Raw genomic sequence first — 19,144 nt, 5'->3', positions numbered from 1 at the left:
AATGTTGCATCGTGGAAACTGGATACTGGAAACTTTTGTATAGTTGTATATATTTCAATAATAATGTGTAGATGTTGCAGAATCCCAAGGCACACATGGACTTGTCTCACTGTATACCAAGTTGGGAACCACTGTGGTAGACACTGAGCAGTAGAAACTCAGACCCAGGTTATAATCCCTGGTAGGACATAACAATTACAGATTGAAGCTTTAATTGGTCAACGTGTGTGCGTGTGTGTGTGTGTGTGTGTGTGTGTGTGTGTGTGTGCGCGCAGAAAGAGAGGTTCTACACTGCAGAGTGTCAGCTGGCCACACCAGACTGCAAAGAGCTGGCTAAGCTGATGACCGACTGCATGCACTATGACCCTCTGAGGAGGCCTTTCTCTCTGGCCATCGTCAGAGACATAGACAGGCTGGAGGCGCAGAGTACGTACTGTGTGTGTGTGGTCATGTGCAGTGCAGTATGTGTGTGATGATTTTGTTTTAATTGTCTTATTTTCTCCAAAGTGAAACCATTGCCACAAGAAAATAATTAAATTTCTTTGCTAATGAAAGATTGTGAAGTTTAAGTCTAAAGCCCAAACCACACCAAAGGGTTGCCATGCAACTCCTTGCAAGGTCAAACTTCAAGTCAAACTTCAAGCTATTTGTTTGTTCAAAAGGGCCCCAAGTCTATATTTGAAACACTACATGAGATGTAAACTGATATACTCATATTACCTCAATTTATAATATATTTTTACATTCTGGTTGAAGTTAGTGGTGGTTACTAAGAAAAAGTACTTCCTTAGTTCCTTTCATCCCATAAGTGCAGAAGCAAAATCTTGCTAGCTCACTAGGTGTTTTGCATACGGATTCACCACGTTTGCGCTCAAGCAAGCCTGCACCAATGCTCTCTGTGTGTGTGTGTGTGTGTGTGTGTGTGTGTGTGTGTGAGAAAAAATACAAAAATGTATGGAAATAAAGGATGTATAAATAAATAACGGGTACATGTGTGGGGGGGAAAAGAAAGTCAAGGCTCCTTTCACATTTAACATGTTTTGTTATGCCGTTTGTTTCCATTCTCACGTACAGTAGCTAGTTGGTAAATAAGCTGTACAGACAAGTTGTTGACTTGGTGTATGAGGAAGTTCACTGGGTTTGTGTTCAGTGAACTACCCCTTAGAGAGGCCCCTGAGTCTGTTATGCTGCCCTCTGGCAACATAACAGACTCAGTGCTGTCACCTGGTGGCTACTACTGGGTATAGCAAGGCAAGCACCTTCACTGCAGCTTTGTCTTTTCATCCTCTAATGTTAAAATCCTAGAATGTCCTAGACATTTCTCTGCAATGTTTATGTTTTCTGAGGAGGCCCTTTTCAAATAAATGTTGACAAATGTCTTGCCTTGAATGATAATGCTTTTGTGACTTACTGTACATGTGCATACAGTAAGTCACAAAAGCATTATCATTCAGTGGTTACTATTTTTGATGTCGTCGCACATTGATTTTGTGAAATGGCATATTGAATAGTTAAACAAAGTAAGCAGACTTTTCCGAGTAGTGCCGCGTGCAACCTATTGGCCATTGATTAAAGTTCTGTCACTGGCAGGAACTTGGGTTTAGAATGGTAATACCTAAACATCATAATTTTGACACATAATTGCCACACTGTTCAAATCAGAGATTGGGAATTGGCCTGACAAAACGTTTCAGTCGTGAGATTTGATTTAGCTATTTGCTTATGGACAACTAGGACAATGCACCTACGGACGTGATGTCGTCAATCATCACATGATTATCGCCATGTCACCCATGCCCTTGGAAATGACTATATTATATTTAATTAAACTCACTTTGTTTTGTGTTTCCTTCCTTCTTGCTCAGATCCGTCCATCCAACCCAGACTCAGAGGAGACTCAGAGGTGGACCCCACCGTGTTTGAAAAGAGATTCCTCAAGAGGATCAGAGAGCTCGGAGAGGTACATAACTACTGCATTTATTTAGTAAAATAATGTATCCATTATTTATCCAGCCATTCAGGACGGGAACCCCTGTTGGTGTTTTAAGCATTATGTTATACTTTAGCTATTGAAAAATTGCAGATCTACAACCTCTCTGTGCCGTGCTACGAGCTTGTAGATCTGCTATTTTCTTTTAAATCGTGAAAATGTGTCTAAAATCTTTGAATATATATTCTGTCACAGTGAATGTTTTTAACTCTTCTGGGGGGGGGGGGGGTCCCTGGAACAACATATTTTCAGATAGGGGTCCGCGACCAAATACAGATAATTCCGGGGGTCCTTGACATGGAAAAGGTTGAGCTCGGACTAAAATATATTTTCCATGTTTGCGCTGCATCTAATCTTTCACTCAATAGTATGCCAGAATATGCGGTTTGCGGTTTGATTGAAAAGAAAGCTTTAGAAGTATTTTCCCGACGTGGATGTTGAAACGCAAAAGTGCACAGAACATTTTCTGTCCACTTCTAAATGTAAAGAGCATAAGACCTTTGTTGTCCCAAGTGTATTTATTTAATAGTGTATTTCATGTCTCAGTATCACAGAAGAAAGGACAGTTACTGTTTCAAGACCACTAATGAACATTTTGTCTTTCATTCATTCTCCACCTAAACGGACAAAACACATTCAATTATGGTTGCTTTTTGATTGAAAAGAAAGTTTTAGACGTCTTTCCCCCGTCGTTGTGGACACAATGAACCAGTCAGTTGACAGGAAGGACTTCTGGAAATGCACAAGTGTGTCCTATGAGAATAAGAACTGTCTTCCAAATCTCTGTAGCACAGAGGAAAGGACACTGCTTTGTAAACCAAAGGTTTTTCAAGACCAGTAAGGAACATGTTCTGTCTTTTTCTCTCCACCTAAAATCTAAATGGTCAAGTATTTAATTCCCTGCAGGTACATTTGCTGTGCCAGTGTGGCGCAAGCGAAACATTAAAGGACCACTTCACCACTTTTCAACCTATCTTCATATAATTGGTCCCCATTAATGTTCATGATAAAATACCACAATTTCTTTCTACTCGGTCTGTCTCTCATAGGAGGGCTGTGGGCAGTTCAGAAACCCATCCACTAGGGACATAATCATTAGGCAGATGTTTAAAAACAAGATTTTTTTTTATATTTAGATTTGTATTATCGTGAGAATGATGGCTTCCGTTATCGCATTACAACTTTTCAGGAATAAAAAGCCTGCAGTTTCTATTTGCTTGGATTCCCCATTGATGATGTCACTGGTGGACGGGTTTCTGAACTGCCCACAGCCTTCCTATGAGACACAGACCGATTAGAACTTTGTGCCATTTTATCATGAACATTAGTGAGGACCAATTATATGAAGATAGGTTGAAAAGTGGTCCTTTAAGGGTTTATAAACTGAAGGTTCTAGGTTGCTACTCCATTACAGTATAGATTAAAGCTATAAGCAATAATACCGGTATGTCAAAATGACTTATTTTCTTTTTGGTATTCAGACAGCCAGCAAAGAGTAAAACGCTCCCAAAACATTTTTTGTCTCTGTGACACATCTAGGGGCCACAATCTGCATTCAAAGATGTTTCTAGAAGCTTTGTCATTGGTCGAAAAAAACCCAGATCGAAATGACTAACCAATCAGGAAATAGACAGGCAAATCCACCAATAACAAAGCTTCTATGAAAATCTTTGAATGCAGATTGCAGCCACAGTGTGTCACAGAGACTTTTTTTACCCATTGCTGGCTGTCTGAATGCAACATTCTTGATAGTTGCTCAGGACCTTTTTGGCAACTATTTAAGCGTGTGTTTTTTCTCACGGGTCTAGTAATGTTTGTGTGATCCTTTTGTAGGGACACTTTGGCAAGGTGGAGCTGTGTCGCTATGATCCGCGGGGAGATAAAACGGGAGAGTATGTAGCTGTCAAGTCCCTGAAGCCTGAGAGCCTGGGAGAGGATCAGCAGAGTGACAGCCTGCGGCGGGAGATCGGCATCCTCAAAGAGCTCTACCATGAGAACATTGTCAAGTACAAGGGCATATGTGAGGAGGAAGGTGAGATGGAGCTCCTCACTCACTCACTCACTCTATCACACAAGAACACGCACACACGCACACACACACACACACACACACACACACACACACACACACACACACACACACACACACACACACACACACATACACACATACATTATTCTCTATGTTGAGCATCATATCTATTGTATTATGGCCAGTCTTAAGTCTGACTGCCTTTCTGTGTGTGTACTGTGTATGTGTAGGTGGTCGGTCTATCAAGCTAATCATGGAGTTCCTCCCAGCTGGCAGTCTGAAGGAGTACCTCCCTCGGAACAAAAACAAGACTAGCTTCAACACTCTGCTCAGCTACGCTGTTCAGATCTGCCAGGTATCACAGCCTTGTATCTAACACTCTGCTCAGCTACGCTGTTCAGATCTGCCAGGTATCACAGCCTTGTATCTAACACTTTGCTCAGCTACGCTGTTCAGATCTGCCAGGTATCACAGCCTTGTATCCAAGACAGTGGTGGAAAGTAACTTTACTCAAGTACTGTACTCACGATAAATCCCATTTTATAGCATTTCATAGCGCAAATGGGCCATTAATGGGCCTATTTTGACATTCTTGAATTATCTTTATCCATTCTCTCTCCCAGTCCCTTTTCCTCCATCACATCATTATGTAATTTCTACTGTCAAAGATCGCCTGATTAAATATTCCCCCACTAGGCCCCACTAATCACACAAGCAACATTTTTTCTCAATACATTTCTTAAATTAGCTTTTGATGATGTTCCTGTCCTCCATCTAATGGCTTAGAAAAATTATTGTACTAATGCTAAACTTTCTTGCAAACTCGTGTTTCTCCAATTGGGTTACAGTATTTGTACATGGAGGTACATGAGAGAAAGTGGAAAATGAAAATAAATAAATTTACTCTTGTGTTTAGTGATAAGCCCTTCACAAACATTCTGTGAACCTGCTGATCTATTCAATGTTAAACTAAATTAAATCAAAAAACTTGACTAGCACAACTGTTATGGAATAGAAAGTAATACTTATTTGGACTGAACTGGACTTTACTGAAATGCTTTGGCCACAATTTAAATCAAATCTGCTTATGATTATTATGAGGCAATAATTGCCATTTCACTCCATTTCTTATTTGTAATTTTAATTTGTCTAAAGGTGGGTTATCATTTACTCATAGGATCCCTATGAGTAAATGGGGTACTATACCCTGAGTATCGGCTAATGGCATCAGGTAGGAGGTACGAGGTCCATGCGTGCAAATATAATAGGTACAAGCATTCCTTTGTCCCTCTGTCAATCACACTCATTAACAGAGTCCTTGCAGAAGGCAGACAGGGTAGGGGTCGAAGGTTTTGAGGTGATGTTCTTCCCCTCTTTTGCAAGTATGTTGGTGTGTGGTATTTAAACGTTGTACGGGTCACTGTGTGCCTTTGTTGTCTTGTCTTGTATTGTATCTGTATGCTGCAGGGCGGGTCCTTGGGGTCCAAGACAAATTTCTCCTTCGGGAGACGAAATAAAGAAACCTTGAACTTGATGATAATGCTAGTTATGGTTTCTAAGCAAAATATTGTTGTTCAGTAAAGGGGGTGTTTTGATTCACAAATCAGGGAAAGGGAGTAATGAAGCCAAAACATCTTGAGATCTTATATAAAGATAGTTTCATAGACGTATCGCAGTATTTACCAAACTCTAATCCAGTTGTGTCCGTTCCTCCAAGGGAATGGATTATCTGGGATCACGGAATTACATCCACCGGGACCTGGCTGCCAGGAATGTTCTGGTGGAGAATGAGAGCACGGTGAAAATCGGAGATTTCGGCCTTACCAAGAGCATCAAGGAGAATGAGGGTTACTACAAAGTCAAGGAGGACCACGACAGCCCTGTGTTCTGGTGAGACAGCTGCACAGGGGGGGTGTGTGTGTGTGTGTGTGTGTGTGTGTGTGTGTGTGTGTGTGTGTGTGTGTGTGTGTGTGTGTGTGTGTGTGTGTGTGTGTGTGTGTGTGTGTGTGTGTGTGTGTGTGTGTGGTACTGTATACTCCATCGTGTAAAGATGTGAAGTGTTGCATGAACTCAGAAGTGTGTGTGTGTTCTAGGTATGCTCTAGAGTGTCTGACGAGCCGCAAGTTCTACAAGGCTTCAGATGTGTGGTCCTTCGGTGTGACTATGTATGAGCTCATCACCTACTGTGACTCTGCCTCCGGTCCAATGCAGGTCAACACACACACACACACACACACACACAAACACACAGTGCATATAGTACCAGCCTTTTAGAGGGAATAAAAACTACAGATGTCTTTCACTTTGGGTGCACACATGCAGACATGTGTGTGACAGATGATGGTGCCTGTCTCTGTCCAGAGTGGCAGAGGAGATAATAATAATAATTATGGATTGCATTTTTATAGCGCATTTCTAGGCACTACGTGCCTACTCAAAGCGCTTTACAATGGTCCATTCATTCATACATTGGGAGGTGAAGCGGCGAACAGTCAATGCCAGCGTCCTCACTTCCCACATTCACACACCAATGGTGGCAGCCACTGGGAGCAATCAGGGGTCCAGTGTCTTGCCCAAGGACACTTCGACATGTAGACAGGAGGAGCCGGGATTCGAACCGCCGACCCTGGGATCATTGGTACCTGCTCTAGCTCCTGAGCCACAGCCACCCGAGATGAGCGACTCAGCTGTGTCCAATGCGGCATGTACTTTACATTTGTAAATGTCACTAATAGGAAGGTGAAGCCCTTTTAAGGTAGATTTGACAGTAGTTATTTTTCCCCCTGCTTATAGAGTGTTGATTCAGAAGTGTATCTCCAGCTCTTTATTAAACAGAAAATGCATTTTCAGGTCGAGAAACCAATGTTAAATCAGGATGGAGAACTCACACAGGAATCAGGATACAGATCCAATCAGGATCCAAACAAATCTCCTACAGTAGCCATTAAGCCCTGTTTTACACTTCGCCTCCCAACGGTATTATGCAAAAATAGTGAACATATCTAGAAAGCATGTAGAAATGATACGTAGCTTGTGATGTTAATTCAGTCGGCTATACTCGAGGGGTTACCACAATGCATTACTTTGTGGGTGTATACAGTGTTATGCAAGACCCATCTGACCAATTAAGCCCACCTAAGTCTGTGTTCTTCCTGCGTTCCTAGTGCATTTGGGTTCCTGGTTGTTGTTATGCGCTGTTTTCTGCCACCACAGCACCACCGGTGGGCTCTGCTATTAGTTCTGTTTAGGGGGGAGTGGCGGTGTTATAGTATATCTATCTCCCTGCTCTTCATTTTTAATGATGGCTGTTGAATTGTAGCAGAGCCGAACCAAGAAGAAATGTTATATCCACACTAGTATTTTCATTCTATAATAAAATATTGGTTCAATCTATATACTCGACCATGAATCTATTATTTTGTTAAATGACTGATTATCGATTTTTTTTATAACCAATTAAATCAAGTAAATAATAAATTGATGCACACCAATAATAAAAAGTCTAATAAATGTGACACATCTTTGTCTGCTCCCCCTGCACAGCGCTTTTCTGATATGTTTGGTCCAATCCATGGTCGAATGACTCTCACGCGATTGGTGGAGATTCTGGAGGAAGGGAGGAGGTTGCCCTGCCCTGAGAACTGCCCTGAGCCAGTAAGCATTAATGCTCCATCTTCTCAAATGTTTTTGTGACAAGGACCCCTTGTCATAATATTCTTTCATTGCAGGGACCCCACATTAGCTTTCCTTTCTCGTTCATGAATAGTTCAATTTCAGTGAATTTTTCACCGAATCATCCTGTGCACAGGATTGGACCCATTCGGGCCGCTCGTTTGATACCCTGAGCTAAGACAACGATAGTGCTGGAATAGCATTCAGAACGTCATGTTATTGGTTTGTTTTTTTTATCGCAGGTGTACGCGCTGATGCGTAGGTGCTGGGAGAAGCTCCCCGACGACAGAATTGACTTCAAGGGCCTGATCGAGGAGTTGACCCGCATGCAGCAACGCTGACCTTACACGGTGACCTATAAAAATGATGACCTTGACCTCAAACTTCTCTGAGGCTCATGAAGGGAAGTCACTATCAGATCTCCTTCACCCACCGTGCCTATTTGAGGGAAACACACACACAAAAACCTATCCCCAGATCGGTCTCCGTTGTAGTCACAACTTAATTTTACTTTTACGAAGAGGGACAATCCTTGGAGACCAGAGGTCACGGTCACGGCCAGAGGTTCACGCAAGGCTGCATTCCATGTCTACCACCCACCTCTATGGAATAATAAACACCATCGTAGTCAGGTTAATTTGCTGAACGTTTTATATTTTTGCTTGCCGTTCAGACAAGTCCAGTCTAAGGTTAGTCCAATATGAAATGAAAAGAAATGTACTGATATACTGTATTTTAATCCTGTCCGGGTAGGGGAGGTTAATTTGCTGAACGTTTTATATTTTTGCTTGCCGTTCAGACAAGTCCAGTGTAAGGTTAGTCCAATATGAAATGAAAAGAAATGTACTGATATATTGTATTTTAATCCTGTCCGGGTAGGGGACAGCACATTTAAAGTATAACCCTGTAGGTCCAGTTTTCACTAAATGTGATCTTATTTCTAACAAAGTAATCCAAATGTAGCCAAATACCTGAACTGCAAAGCTCAGTCAGACGCATATGTCATACCGTATAATCTATGGGCCTTCTTATTGTAATCATATATTGAATTGAGGGGTTCATATTGCTGGCATTTCTGATGCTGACAATGAAAACATGGACACATCCCACACCCACAGTGAGTTGAAGAGTTTTGAAGGACCTCTGTCAGCCCCTGTCCTTTTGAAGGACTCCGACCATCACTGGGAAATGCTAGACTGGATGATGTGCAAAGAAGATGGTTGAATGGGACAACGGCTGTAACGCACAAGGCACATAATGTGGTTTTCCACTCTCGATCAAAATGTTTTCTCCTAAAGAAATTGTGCCACAAAAATCTATCTCCCTGACCTGAACCAAAGATCATGCAGCGCACACACATAGATCTTCCTCATTCGTGCTTTTCTAACAGAGTATCCTACTCTTTCTGGAGGAGATATACTGGCTGAATTTACTGTATGTATGTGAGAGGTTAAAAATGAATTTGTGTCACTGATCTAATCTTCTGTAACAACAGGATAAGTTCTGTTCTGCAGTGAGTGAATTACTATATATTTTCCTTGTGCCAGCCTGAAGACTTGGTTATACATAGTTGTGCACAGGAGTTGTGCTCCAAAAATTACCGATCTATAAGCTTGTGAGTTTTTAGATCGGCTATTTTCAGTAACTATTTGGGTGAGTAATATGCTTCCAGGGTCTCTGTCAGAGCCATTCAGCGCTATGCTCTGTATCTATTGATCCTCTGGCTCTTGAATGTTGAATCTCCAAATTCATTAGTGTTGCTGTTGCAATGCCAAAACGTCATGCCTGGCCTCCAGGTAGACAAAAAATACTTTCTGTGTGTTTGTGTGAGTGGATAAAGAAGGAAGTAAGAAAGCGTTTGCTATGGTTGGACACTTGATGGCAGTAGAAGACATTTTATTGTTTATAATTCTGAATCGTAGCTTTATGCCTTCATTTGCAATGTCTTTATAAGAGTACCAATACTGAGTAACATTTCTGATATACATTGTTATTTTGAGCCTAATTTGAACCTATTACTATTTGTTAAGTTGATTGTTTTCACATTTTCAACATTGGAGCATAATGGAGATGAAGTGAGGGTACTGTATACTGTAAATGAAAGATGAAGTGAGGGTACTGTATACTGTAAATGAAAGATGAAGTGAGGGTACTGTATACTGTAAATGAAAGATTAAGTGAGGGTACTGTATACTGTAAATGAAAGATTAAGTGAGGGTACTGTATACTGTAAATGAAGGATTAAGTGAGGGTACTGTATACTGTAAATGAAAGATGAAGTGAGGGTACTGTATACTGTAAATGAAAGATGAAGTGAGGGTACTGTATACTGTAAATGAAAGATGAAGTGAGGGTACTGTATACTGTAAATGAAAGATGAAGTGAGGGTACTGTATATTGTAAATGAAAGATTAAGTGAGGGTACTGTATACTGTAAATGAAAGTTGATGAAGATGTAGACATCGTGTCCTATTATGCTGAATTGCTCTTTTAAGACCGACCGTCTTTTTTTATATAATATGAAACATGTATGCTTGTGTAGTTTTTAATTACGTGTAACATTTTATAATTTTAATTTCATACACTTTATGCCTGGAAAAGTATGGAAGTTACGTATATTCTATTCACTGTTTTTGAGCAGGGGGTGTAGTCTAATTTAACCTCATTTAACCATGGCAGTCCCTATTTTGGGCATGTCATTATAGTTGGAAATATCCCCAATTCTTGAAATCTAAAGATTTTTCTGAAACATTAAAGCATGTTCACAATGTTCAAAAATAGTTTTCAAAAACCAGAAGAAAAAACTAACAAAAACATACAGGTTATGCTTGGCTATTTTTGCTATTCATTATTATATTATTATACAAAAAGTATAGGGCTTAAGTAGTCCAGGTAAAAAAAACATTGTTTCGTCCGAAACCCTATGTGATATGCTACACAGTATGCTATTTTCAGCTTACTGTTTGGTATCTACGAACAGTGGGTTTCACTTTGAACATACTACATAATTCCATGCCATGGAGTGAGTTTTTAATAACGCAGAGCAAATGAAACATACTTAAATTGAAGAGTTATTATTACCGATGACTGTTGTTCTTTGGAGTCCGCTATAGAGGGTATGCGCATGCTTAAAGTGAATGGCACATCAAGTGGAAAAGCAATAGGCAAAGTGAGTTTAACATTGTTTAATGCAATCAGATAGGACTTTTCTGTTTGGATGTATGGGCTGTCAGGGCCAGAAAGTAGTTTTTTGTAGTAGTAGGCATTCCTGCATAACTTCCGGGTTTGATGATGTCACACGCATAGTCTCATACCCTCTATTGCTGTTTTCATAGAAGCCGGGCAACTACCGCATTGCATTGTGGGATTTTTTACAGCCATGTAGTGTCAGGCCCCAAGCCCCCAGAACGGCTGGCTAACCCAGCTGCACCCCGTGTAGCTATGGTTTAACATTGAGCCCTCATTAGCACTTCCGCATTTTGGACACCAAATTTTGGTCGAAAAAATGTGTAGAGCGTTTTTCCGGGTGCTTCAAAACGTCACCGAGGAACTTCCATTGGAATGAATAGCAGGAGGCTGTCACTCCCGCTCCGCTCTCTATCCTTTACAACTCTATGCCAGGCCCCCAGAGTGGTTGGGAAACATTGAAGCCGCCTTACCCTACTGGCCAAAGCTGTTACTGCAGGCGGGTGAAATACGTGCGTGAGTAAAGGAGCGCACAGCTGGGGTTTAAAGGAGAATTTCAGACTAGTAGTATTAGTATTGCAATTTCGGATGTGGCCCATCTGTGTTGAATGGACCCAAGAGCCACACAGCTACAAATGTGCAAAAAGTCACAAAATCACTGCAGGTTGTGAACGGTCAGTTCTACTACTTTTACTGTGAATTTTGACGAGGGATGGGCGTGGTCAACAGTCATCATACTTTAGAACACACACCTGAGTTTCAGTCCACTTTTTATTTAGGAATGTAAAAGACAATTCCTTCTGCTCAAAAGAGGAGAGAGAGAGAAAAGAAACAAATATATATTTTTGAAAAGAATAAGACAAGTGGGAAAAATTGTACATAAATACACCATGACAAAATAAATAAAAATCGATGTCCATCGTGTTTTGTGTGTCATAAGTCCAAAAGCATCAAATGTAATTTTATGAACTACCGAAAACATGTTTTTTCTTTGTTCTGTACATCACATAGTGGCATGCTAAAATTCAATTGCTTCTAGAAATACTTTTATTCACAGTAAAACGATATCAATATTATTGTAATATAAAATATTGCAAAATCTACAGTACATTTCAGGTCAGAAAAGAAAATCCACAATTTAAAAGCAAACTGTACAAGGCAAAAACCACAGCATAACTATATATTATATATACTGTATCACCATCACAACGCCTCCAAGTCACAATTACTTGACTACTGTATTGCAGAAGCTTTGTGATGTCATACACCAGTTGTTCTCAACCTGTAGGTCGGGACCCCGAGGTTCCCCAGATGACAGTGAAGTGACAATTTAAGGACCTTTAAAGACCTTTATAAAACTTAAGAAAAGAGAGACCATTACTGCATCAAAAGTAATCAACAAACTATCCTATAAACCTGGTCAAACACTGTCAAATAATATAAGAAAGAAGCAAGAATTGTGAGAATAGTCGATCTACAAGCTCACGTGAGCTTATATATCGGCTATTTTCACAAAATGTATCTGTGAAACAGAGTCCAACAAAATGGTATGCCTCAACTCCTGCATACCAAGTGCTTATCAGGGTTGGGGGTCCCAGTTCATGATTATTTTGGGGGTCACAGCCTGAAAAGGTTGAAAACCACTGTATACACATACACCAGTGTTTCCCATGTTGTGGTCGCGGACTTAGTTGTATGGGTTGCACATAAATATATATATTTTTTAATTATTTAAAAAGATTTTCAAAAATGTCAAAACTAAAAAATATATATTTTTCATTCATTTAATTTCAATAAACTATTGCGGTGCCCGTTGGGCACTGGCTTACTTGGAACGATGCAAGTTGGAAATGCTTTCCCCACCCAGATATTATGCGTTGGAGCCTCTACAGTGGTGCCTGTTGAGCACTGGCGTACTTGGAAGGATGCAAGTTGGAAATGCATGCCCCACCCAGATATTATGTCTGTGTCCCTTTTACCTCCATATAAGGAGTTCTTTGTCAGGCATGCCCAAATATGGAATCTATGCAGACGCCAGAATGATGTCATAATAGGCCAGCTCCATATATAGACCCTGGTCAAGGGCCCTGTCCAGACCCGGAAAGAGGCCTTTTTGGGGCGGTTCTGGAAAATCGTGGTTCCGACCGACTCGACACCCCCTGTGGTGGTGTGGAACGCTTGTGTTGAATTTGAAGTCGGTGGGGCTAACGGTTTTCGAGTTACGTGGATTACACACGTACGTACAGACAGACAGACAGAGACTTGGTGCATTTATAGATAGATAGATAGATAGATAGAAGATTCTAACACATTTAGCAAGTAGTGAAAATAGCCTATGTACAAGCTGACAACGCGTCGCATATTGTGAGCTTGTAGTCTGCAGCCAAATAGATGTTATTTTGGGGGTCCCAGACATAAAAGGTTCGAGAACCACTGCAATAGAGGGCTAGGCTGGCTACAGCCCTGAATCGCTAAGTGAAACGAAATGAAAATTCAGTGTCAAGCTAATAGAGGGCATGAACATTGAACATTATGATATGACCACAAAGGACATGGATTAAAGATGAACGTCTGATTTGTAACCCAATGAGATCTACATATGATGTGTATGGAACGAAATTTGTTTAAAGTTCATGTCATGTGAGGTTATACAGATAAAGAAATGGAATCCCAAGCCTTTTTCTACAATATAACTTGAAAGTTCAAAGCAACACAGGATTGACTTGTGATGCCCACATCTGTGCCCGCATCTGTGGATGCAAAACAATGTCACAGAAGGCCGTGAGTGGAAGTACTATGAATGCGCATCGCAGGCTTCATCATACTAAATTCATGTGTATTGCCATAGCCCCCCATCTGAAAAGACCTTATAAGAAAAGTATGAGCAAGAATTCACATTATCATGTGCTCACTGCTCAGGGCTGATGCTCGCTCTTCCACTTTTTGGTTTCTGCAAAAAGCCTGGGGCCAGACCAGACACACATAATGATAATGTTAATTCACATGACCGAGATGGTTTACCTATATACGACAGCATTTGTGTTGTTAAAAGTATCCCAAATTAAAAGATTTCAATGCGTAAAAAGTTTAAGCATAAGATTGTTATGCTATATTAAATCTATTTTGCCGGGTATGGGGGTGCCGCCCACTTTGAGAACCACTGGTTTAGTGTCCCTCTGAGCCTTATGGGTCAAATTATGGATCCTTTTTATGTCAGGGCTGGAATGGTAGACTTTGATAGTTTTTGCAGTGTATGAAACACTGATCAAAGTGTTGAATGCATTCCTTGTGCATGTACTTGTACTGAGTTGTCATTCCATTTTCTTCTGTATGTTCCTGGCATACTGTGGTTCTACACTGCTCTTAATTACAGTAATTTACATTGTGTTATGAGGTCATCATCATGGTTAGTAGAGGCTAATCACGCAGCATGTTTGTCCATAGAAGTACACACTGCTGGAAGAGCCTGTATATTTTTGTGTGTGCATGTACGTGTGACAGCTCAAGGTGCATTATGCAGTGTGTGGCACACATAACCAGAGAGGAGACACAGGGAGAAATAAAGGGGAAGGAAAGGAATTCAGCTGAAAAATTAGATCCAATCCATATCTCTCTCTCTCTAAATGGTGCATTTATATAGCCTTATCCAAGGCGCTTTACAGAGATTGTGCATTACATTCACCCATTCACACAGACACACACACATTCACACACCGATGCCGCCGTGCCGGAGGAAACCATGCACCAAGGCACCAACCTGCACATCGGGAGAAATTAGGGGTTCAGAGTCTTGCTCAAGGTCACTTTGACACTAACTTTGGGGGAGCCTGGGTTCGAACTGGGAACCTTGTGGTTCCCATCCAGTCACTCTACCCCACAGCCCCCTCTCTCTCCACTTGCCCCACACATTTTTAGTAATGTATACCACCTCTCACCACACACACATACAACACATTCTAAAACTGGTAGTCCCAATACTTGATTCTGATTGGCTGGTTACCGTCACGTGACCGGTGTATATACTCTATGTCCACCGATAACCCACTCTTTCAATCACTGGGGCTACTTGCCGAGCAAAACAAGGAAGTGATGTGGCTCGCTCTGGTGGCGCAAAGCGTAGCTACTTTTGTGAATTCAATCGTTTTATTAGGTTAATATTGCTATATGTTTGTAACCGTTTTAGAAAAGCAATAAGCCACTCGAGGCCCCAGCTTACCGGGTATTTTACACTGGCTGGGGGTGTAGGCAGACCCGAGGCGCAACCTGAGACCTCTCGTGGCTTATTGCTTAAACACAACACACGCAAACACACAAGCGCAACAAGCCCTATTACTCGTGTTAAAGGCAATAGGAGAAAAATTAGCAGGTCTCTCTCCCACACACAGAGAGCTCTGTACTCCACTGCGTTCACACGCTGTAATGGCTTTACTGTACTGTGGGCAAGGCAAAGAAAGGAAAAGGCTAATACTGTACAATCAGTGAAACTGCCACCGAAGAAACTAACATACATGACAGACAGCAGCACAGACCAGCAGGAAGACAGTGTCTGGCAGACAGCGGGTCTGTATGAACTCGCATGTGCACTGATCCATATACTGTACGCACAAACGGGCATGGATACTGTGTCTGTGCCTAAAGACATCCGTGTGCAAAGTCCCCTCTGCTAGTGTAAGGTGCCACACACATTTCTATTTCCTCCCAAGCATTGCCTTTTAGAGAGGTGGTGGAAGAGAGAGAATCCAGTTGACAAATGCTCATCCACTCACACCAGGAAGCAAAACAAACTGTGGCTCAGAGCCAGGCAACAGTTAGAAAGCTTGTCCACTGGAGAACATCACTCAATGGTGTCTAAATACGTTAGTTGTTGTGTTAATACAAGGCTCTAGCTGTTGAGAGGAAGGCATGACTTTGATTCGGTTATTTTGTGTCCCCAAATTAATGAAGAGAATCGATTTCCATGGGGAGATGCAAAAGCACTGTTTATGAATTGACCACAGGTGAAAGCTGTGGCATGAATTAAATCTAAACGCAAATTATCCAGTGTCACTCAACAAAGAACTGCATCTAAAGAGTGGTCAATGAAGGTCCATGCATTCTCCCACAATGTGTCAATTGCTAGCAATTTGGGAGTAACATCCAATTTCATCCCACACTGCACCACATTCACTGTACAATATGTGATCTGGTGCATATTACGTGATTACGAAATTCTCCAGCGGCTCAAAGCTTGATATTTAACCCCAGGAAATCAGCAGGCTGAAATATAACTGATATACAATTCTTACATAACTCGGACACCGCTGAGTTGGCTGAAGGTGACATTGCAACGTAAGCTCGCTCGGTGGTTAATCTTTTCTATCTGACTAGTTTGTTACTAGTGATATTTGATAAATAACTATACCATAATTGATTTGGTGCAAGTGAACCTACCATTCTCTGTTCGATAACCTGAATGTGGTCTTATTCTTATCCCAATGGGGAGAAACTCAAGTAAGACTTGTGTGATATACAATACATGGCTATTGGCTATATACAATACATTATTGACCAGCATTCTCAGGTCCATTTACTATTGGATAAATGTGTGAGCTTTTCTCCAGGGCAACAAAAGGAATATTGTTTTCAAACATTTTGTCAGCACTGGCAGGACAAGAACGTGCATACAACTAGCTTGTAAGACATGGAAAACTATGGCATGTCTTTATTAGAGCCTAGATGTCTGTTTGTTAGACAGGATGTCTGCACCAGAAGCAAATAATAATAATACAATTCCCTCTTAATATGAATTAGATTGAAACTAACCCTCTGGCTAGGAATTCATATTATTTCCATTTCACCAGTAAAACCTAGACATTGATAGCTGAAGAACCGGCAGACAAACCACAATATGAAAACACATTGGGTATGTATTTTTCACTGTTTAGAAAACTGTAACGAGAGATATCACTGATACAGGTTACAATTACTATTTAAAAAACTTCACACACCAAAAAAGAAACGCTTACGCATCTCGGCTATGAGCCTTCATCAGAGCCGGCTCATAGCTCAAGGCTCATAGCCGAAACATGTAAGCGTTCCTTTTTGGTGTGTAAAGAAATGGAAATGTGAGTACTTTGTCTGCCATTTATTACATGTTTGGATGTGCTACCTTTTTGGAATTTTTTTAATTCCTATTTTTTTTATGTTTACTGGATTTGGGTTTAGCACATACAATTACTATTTGTTACAAGAGGTTCCTTCTAATGGCTGCTTGAAAGGAATTCAATACTGTAGGCTAACTCACTGTAAGAAATATATCATTTTTTAAATAAATTCCCATTCAGTGTCCTAGTAATTCCCTTACAGAGAAACAAATAAGGGACATGGCAGTGACTTCATAAGACATCACAGGATCCCAGAGAAGAGGCAATAAATAAGGTACGCAATACCATGCTGTGCCTACAAAACGGGCGCCCGACTGCAGTGGGGGGGGGGGGTGGGGGGGGGGGGGTGGGGGGGTGGTGTGGGGGGGGGGGGGTGGTGGGGGGGGGGGGGGGGGAACATGGTGCACATTACCCTAAATTCTGAGGAGATGGCAAGACGAGACGAGACTAGAGCAAAGGGGTAGAGTGGGAAGAAGTTTCACGAATAGGTTTTTTTTTTAATTGCTTTTGGTAACAGAGTTGTGATTAAAGCCTTTAGTGGTTTCTGTCTGTGTGGAATAATCTGGAGTAAGCTCAGGGAAGCTTTATTATGGCCTAGATGCTAAGAAAATCAACGTATTATAAAATAAAATGTATTTGATTACTTTTAAATGTTATGTTTGTTTGTTAGTTTTCATTGAAAAGTGAATGGTTTTGAATGCCTTTTAATCCTATACATAAACTGGTGGTGCAGCCCCCCAGGGGGCATATAAAGGGTGGGGCGGGGCAATATTTTTCAGGCCTTGTTACATGATCAGGCCCCTATCACATCACTGTGTGACAGGGATGTCAGGCCCTGTCACAGGGCCTGACATCGCTGTGGCAAGGCAGGTAATCCCCGGCAGATTACCCCGGGAGAATGTTACCATGGGAAAGAAAAGGTCCATGACAGCCCTGCCATTCAGTGCTGTGAGAGGGACCTGATGTGACAGGGCCTGACATCTATACAATTCTAGTTACAATGTAATTATCTCCCTGGGAAGTAGGCTAATAATTACATAATAATCACAGTCCACGTTAATGTAAATCTGATATGTTGAAATTAGATGTTTTCTGCAACACAACACAATACACATTAAATAAATAAAGCCTTACACTTTAATTGGGTGTGGGAGGCGGTAAGGGACCTGGATATATAGGAGGCACTGGCCCAAAAAAGGTTAGGAAACACTGCTCTAGGCCACAAAGGAGCTAAAAATGTCCATTAATGGTTGTATGGCTTTCTATAATCTATATTATAATTGGTATGCACCAGTAATCTTTTATCCAATGGTTATAAAAGGCAGAAAAACAGGCTTCCATTCACTGTCTACGAGACCATGCAGACTTACTTTTGCCAATTTCCACAGTTAAGGGCTGTGATTGGTTGAGGCCATAGTTCCTGATGCGCCCTCAAGCTAGCATCCAAAATGGCTGATTGTTTCCTATGGTTACAGATAGCAAAACATACCCCCATGCAGTCTCAAGCACACGCACACACACGCACACACACCCACCCACACACATGCACACACGTCAACAACTCCATAGAAATGCAGTATAACGTAATGCATGGGCAATTAAAAAATATATTAAGTAGGGTGGAGGATCAGTTGAAGTTGTGTGTAACAGTAAAGACCCATATTTCCTCTTTTAAGAGGAAGAGAGAATTATCAATAGATAGAGAGATTGAAAGAGATAGATAGATAAAGTAAAGGCTGACTAAAAAACTTAGCAGCTTATACACCGATAATTTACCTTATAGAAAACAAAATGTACAAGTTATAGTTTGTTAAACATTTACACATTGACTGAGAGGATAGTTTGAGTTAAGGCTTGAACAGGACAAAAGCAACGTGTGTGTGTGTGTGTGTGTGTGTGTGTGTGTGTGTGTGTGTGTGTGTGTGTGTGTGTGTGTGTGTGTGTGTGTGTGTGTGTGTGTGTGTGTGTGCGACTGTGCTTGCGTGAGTGCATCATCACATACCATCATAGAGCACTATGGCTTGCTTTCGCTTGAACCATTTTGCCTCCCTGATTAAATCAATGCCTACTATGAAGGTCGGGATGCAAAAAACGGTCACCAAATTGGCCACAGAGGGGTGC

The 19,144-nt window shown here is 41.2% G+C and overlaps 3 protein-coding genes across 7 annotated transcripts in view; 2 read left to right on the top strand and 1 right to left on the bottom strand.

Annotated features, from left to right (window-relative positions):
- Window positions 1–11,804, top strand: part of jak1 (Janus kinase 1) — a 48,882-nt gene extending 37,078 nt beyond the window's left edge. For 3 of the 5 annotated variants that reach the window (XM_083767298.1, XM_083767299.1, XM_083767300.1), the window contains 8 exons: window positions 276–451; window positions 1,885–1,960; window positions 3,824–4,022; window positions 4,253–4,377; window positions 5,740–5,912; window positions 6,116–6,233; window positions 7,566–7,676; window positions 7,937–11,804. In XM_083767298.1, coding sequence (XP_083623424.1) covers window positions 276–451; window positions 1,885–1,960; window positions 3,824–4,022; window positions 4,253–4,377; window positions 5,740–5,912; window positions 6,116–6,233; window positions 7,566–7,676; window positions 7,937–8,035 — 1,077 coding nt within the window. In that variant the 3' untranslated portion in view covers window positions 8,036–11,804. Of the gene's footprint in view, window positions 1–275; window positions 452–1,865; window positions 1,961–3,823; window positions 4,023–4,252; window positions 4,378–5,739; window positions 5,913–6,115; window positions 6,234–7,565; window positions 7,677–7,936 lie in introns of all 5 variants that reach the window. The other 2 variants (XR_014569381.1, XM_083767301.1) reach the window with 2 other exon arrangements.
- Window positions 1–19,144, top strand: part of lurap1 (leucine rich adaptor protein 1) — a 435,521-nt gene that overhangs the window by 251,166 nt on the left and 165,211 nt on the right. The window lies entirely within an intron of this gene.
- The window catches only part of raver2 (ribonucleoprotein, PTB-binding 2), a gene marked incomplete at its 5' end in the record, with an annotated part of 102,839 nt that continues 102,687 nt past the window's right edge, over window positions 18,993–19,144 (bottom strand). The window contains one exon of the mRNA XM_083766594.1: window positions 18,993–19,144. This exon is cut by the window's right edge and continues 241 nt beyond it.

Source organism: Protomyctophum parallelum (genome assembly GCF_964188405.1).
Source record: "Protomyctophum parallelum genome assembly, chromosome: 6".
Taxonomy (NCBI): Eukaryota; Metazoa; Chordata; class Actinopteri; order Myctophiformes; family Myctophidae; genus Protomyctophum; species Protomyctophum parallelum.
Note: the sequence above shows the minus strand (reverse complement) of the source record. Positions and strands in the feature narration are given on the sequence as shown.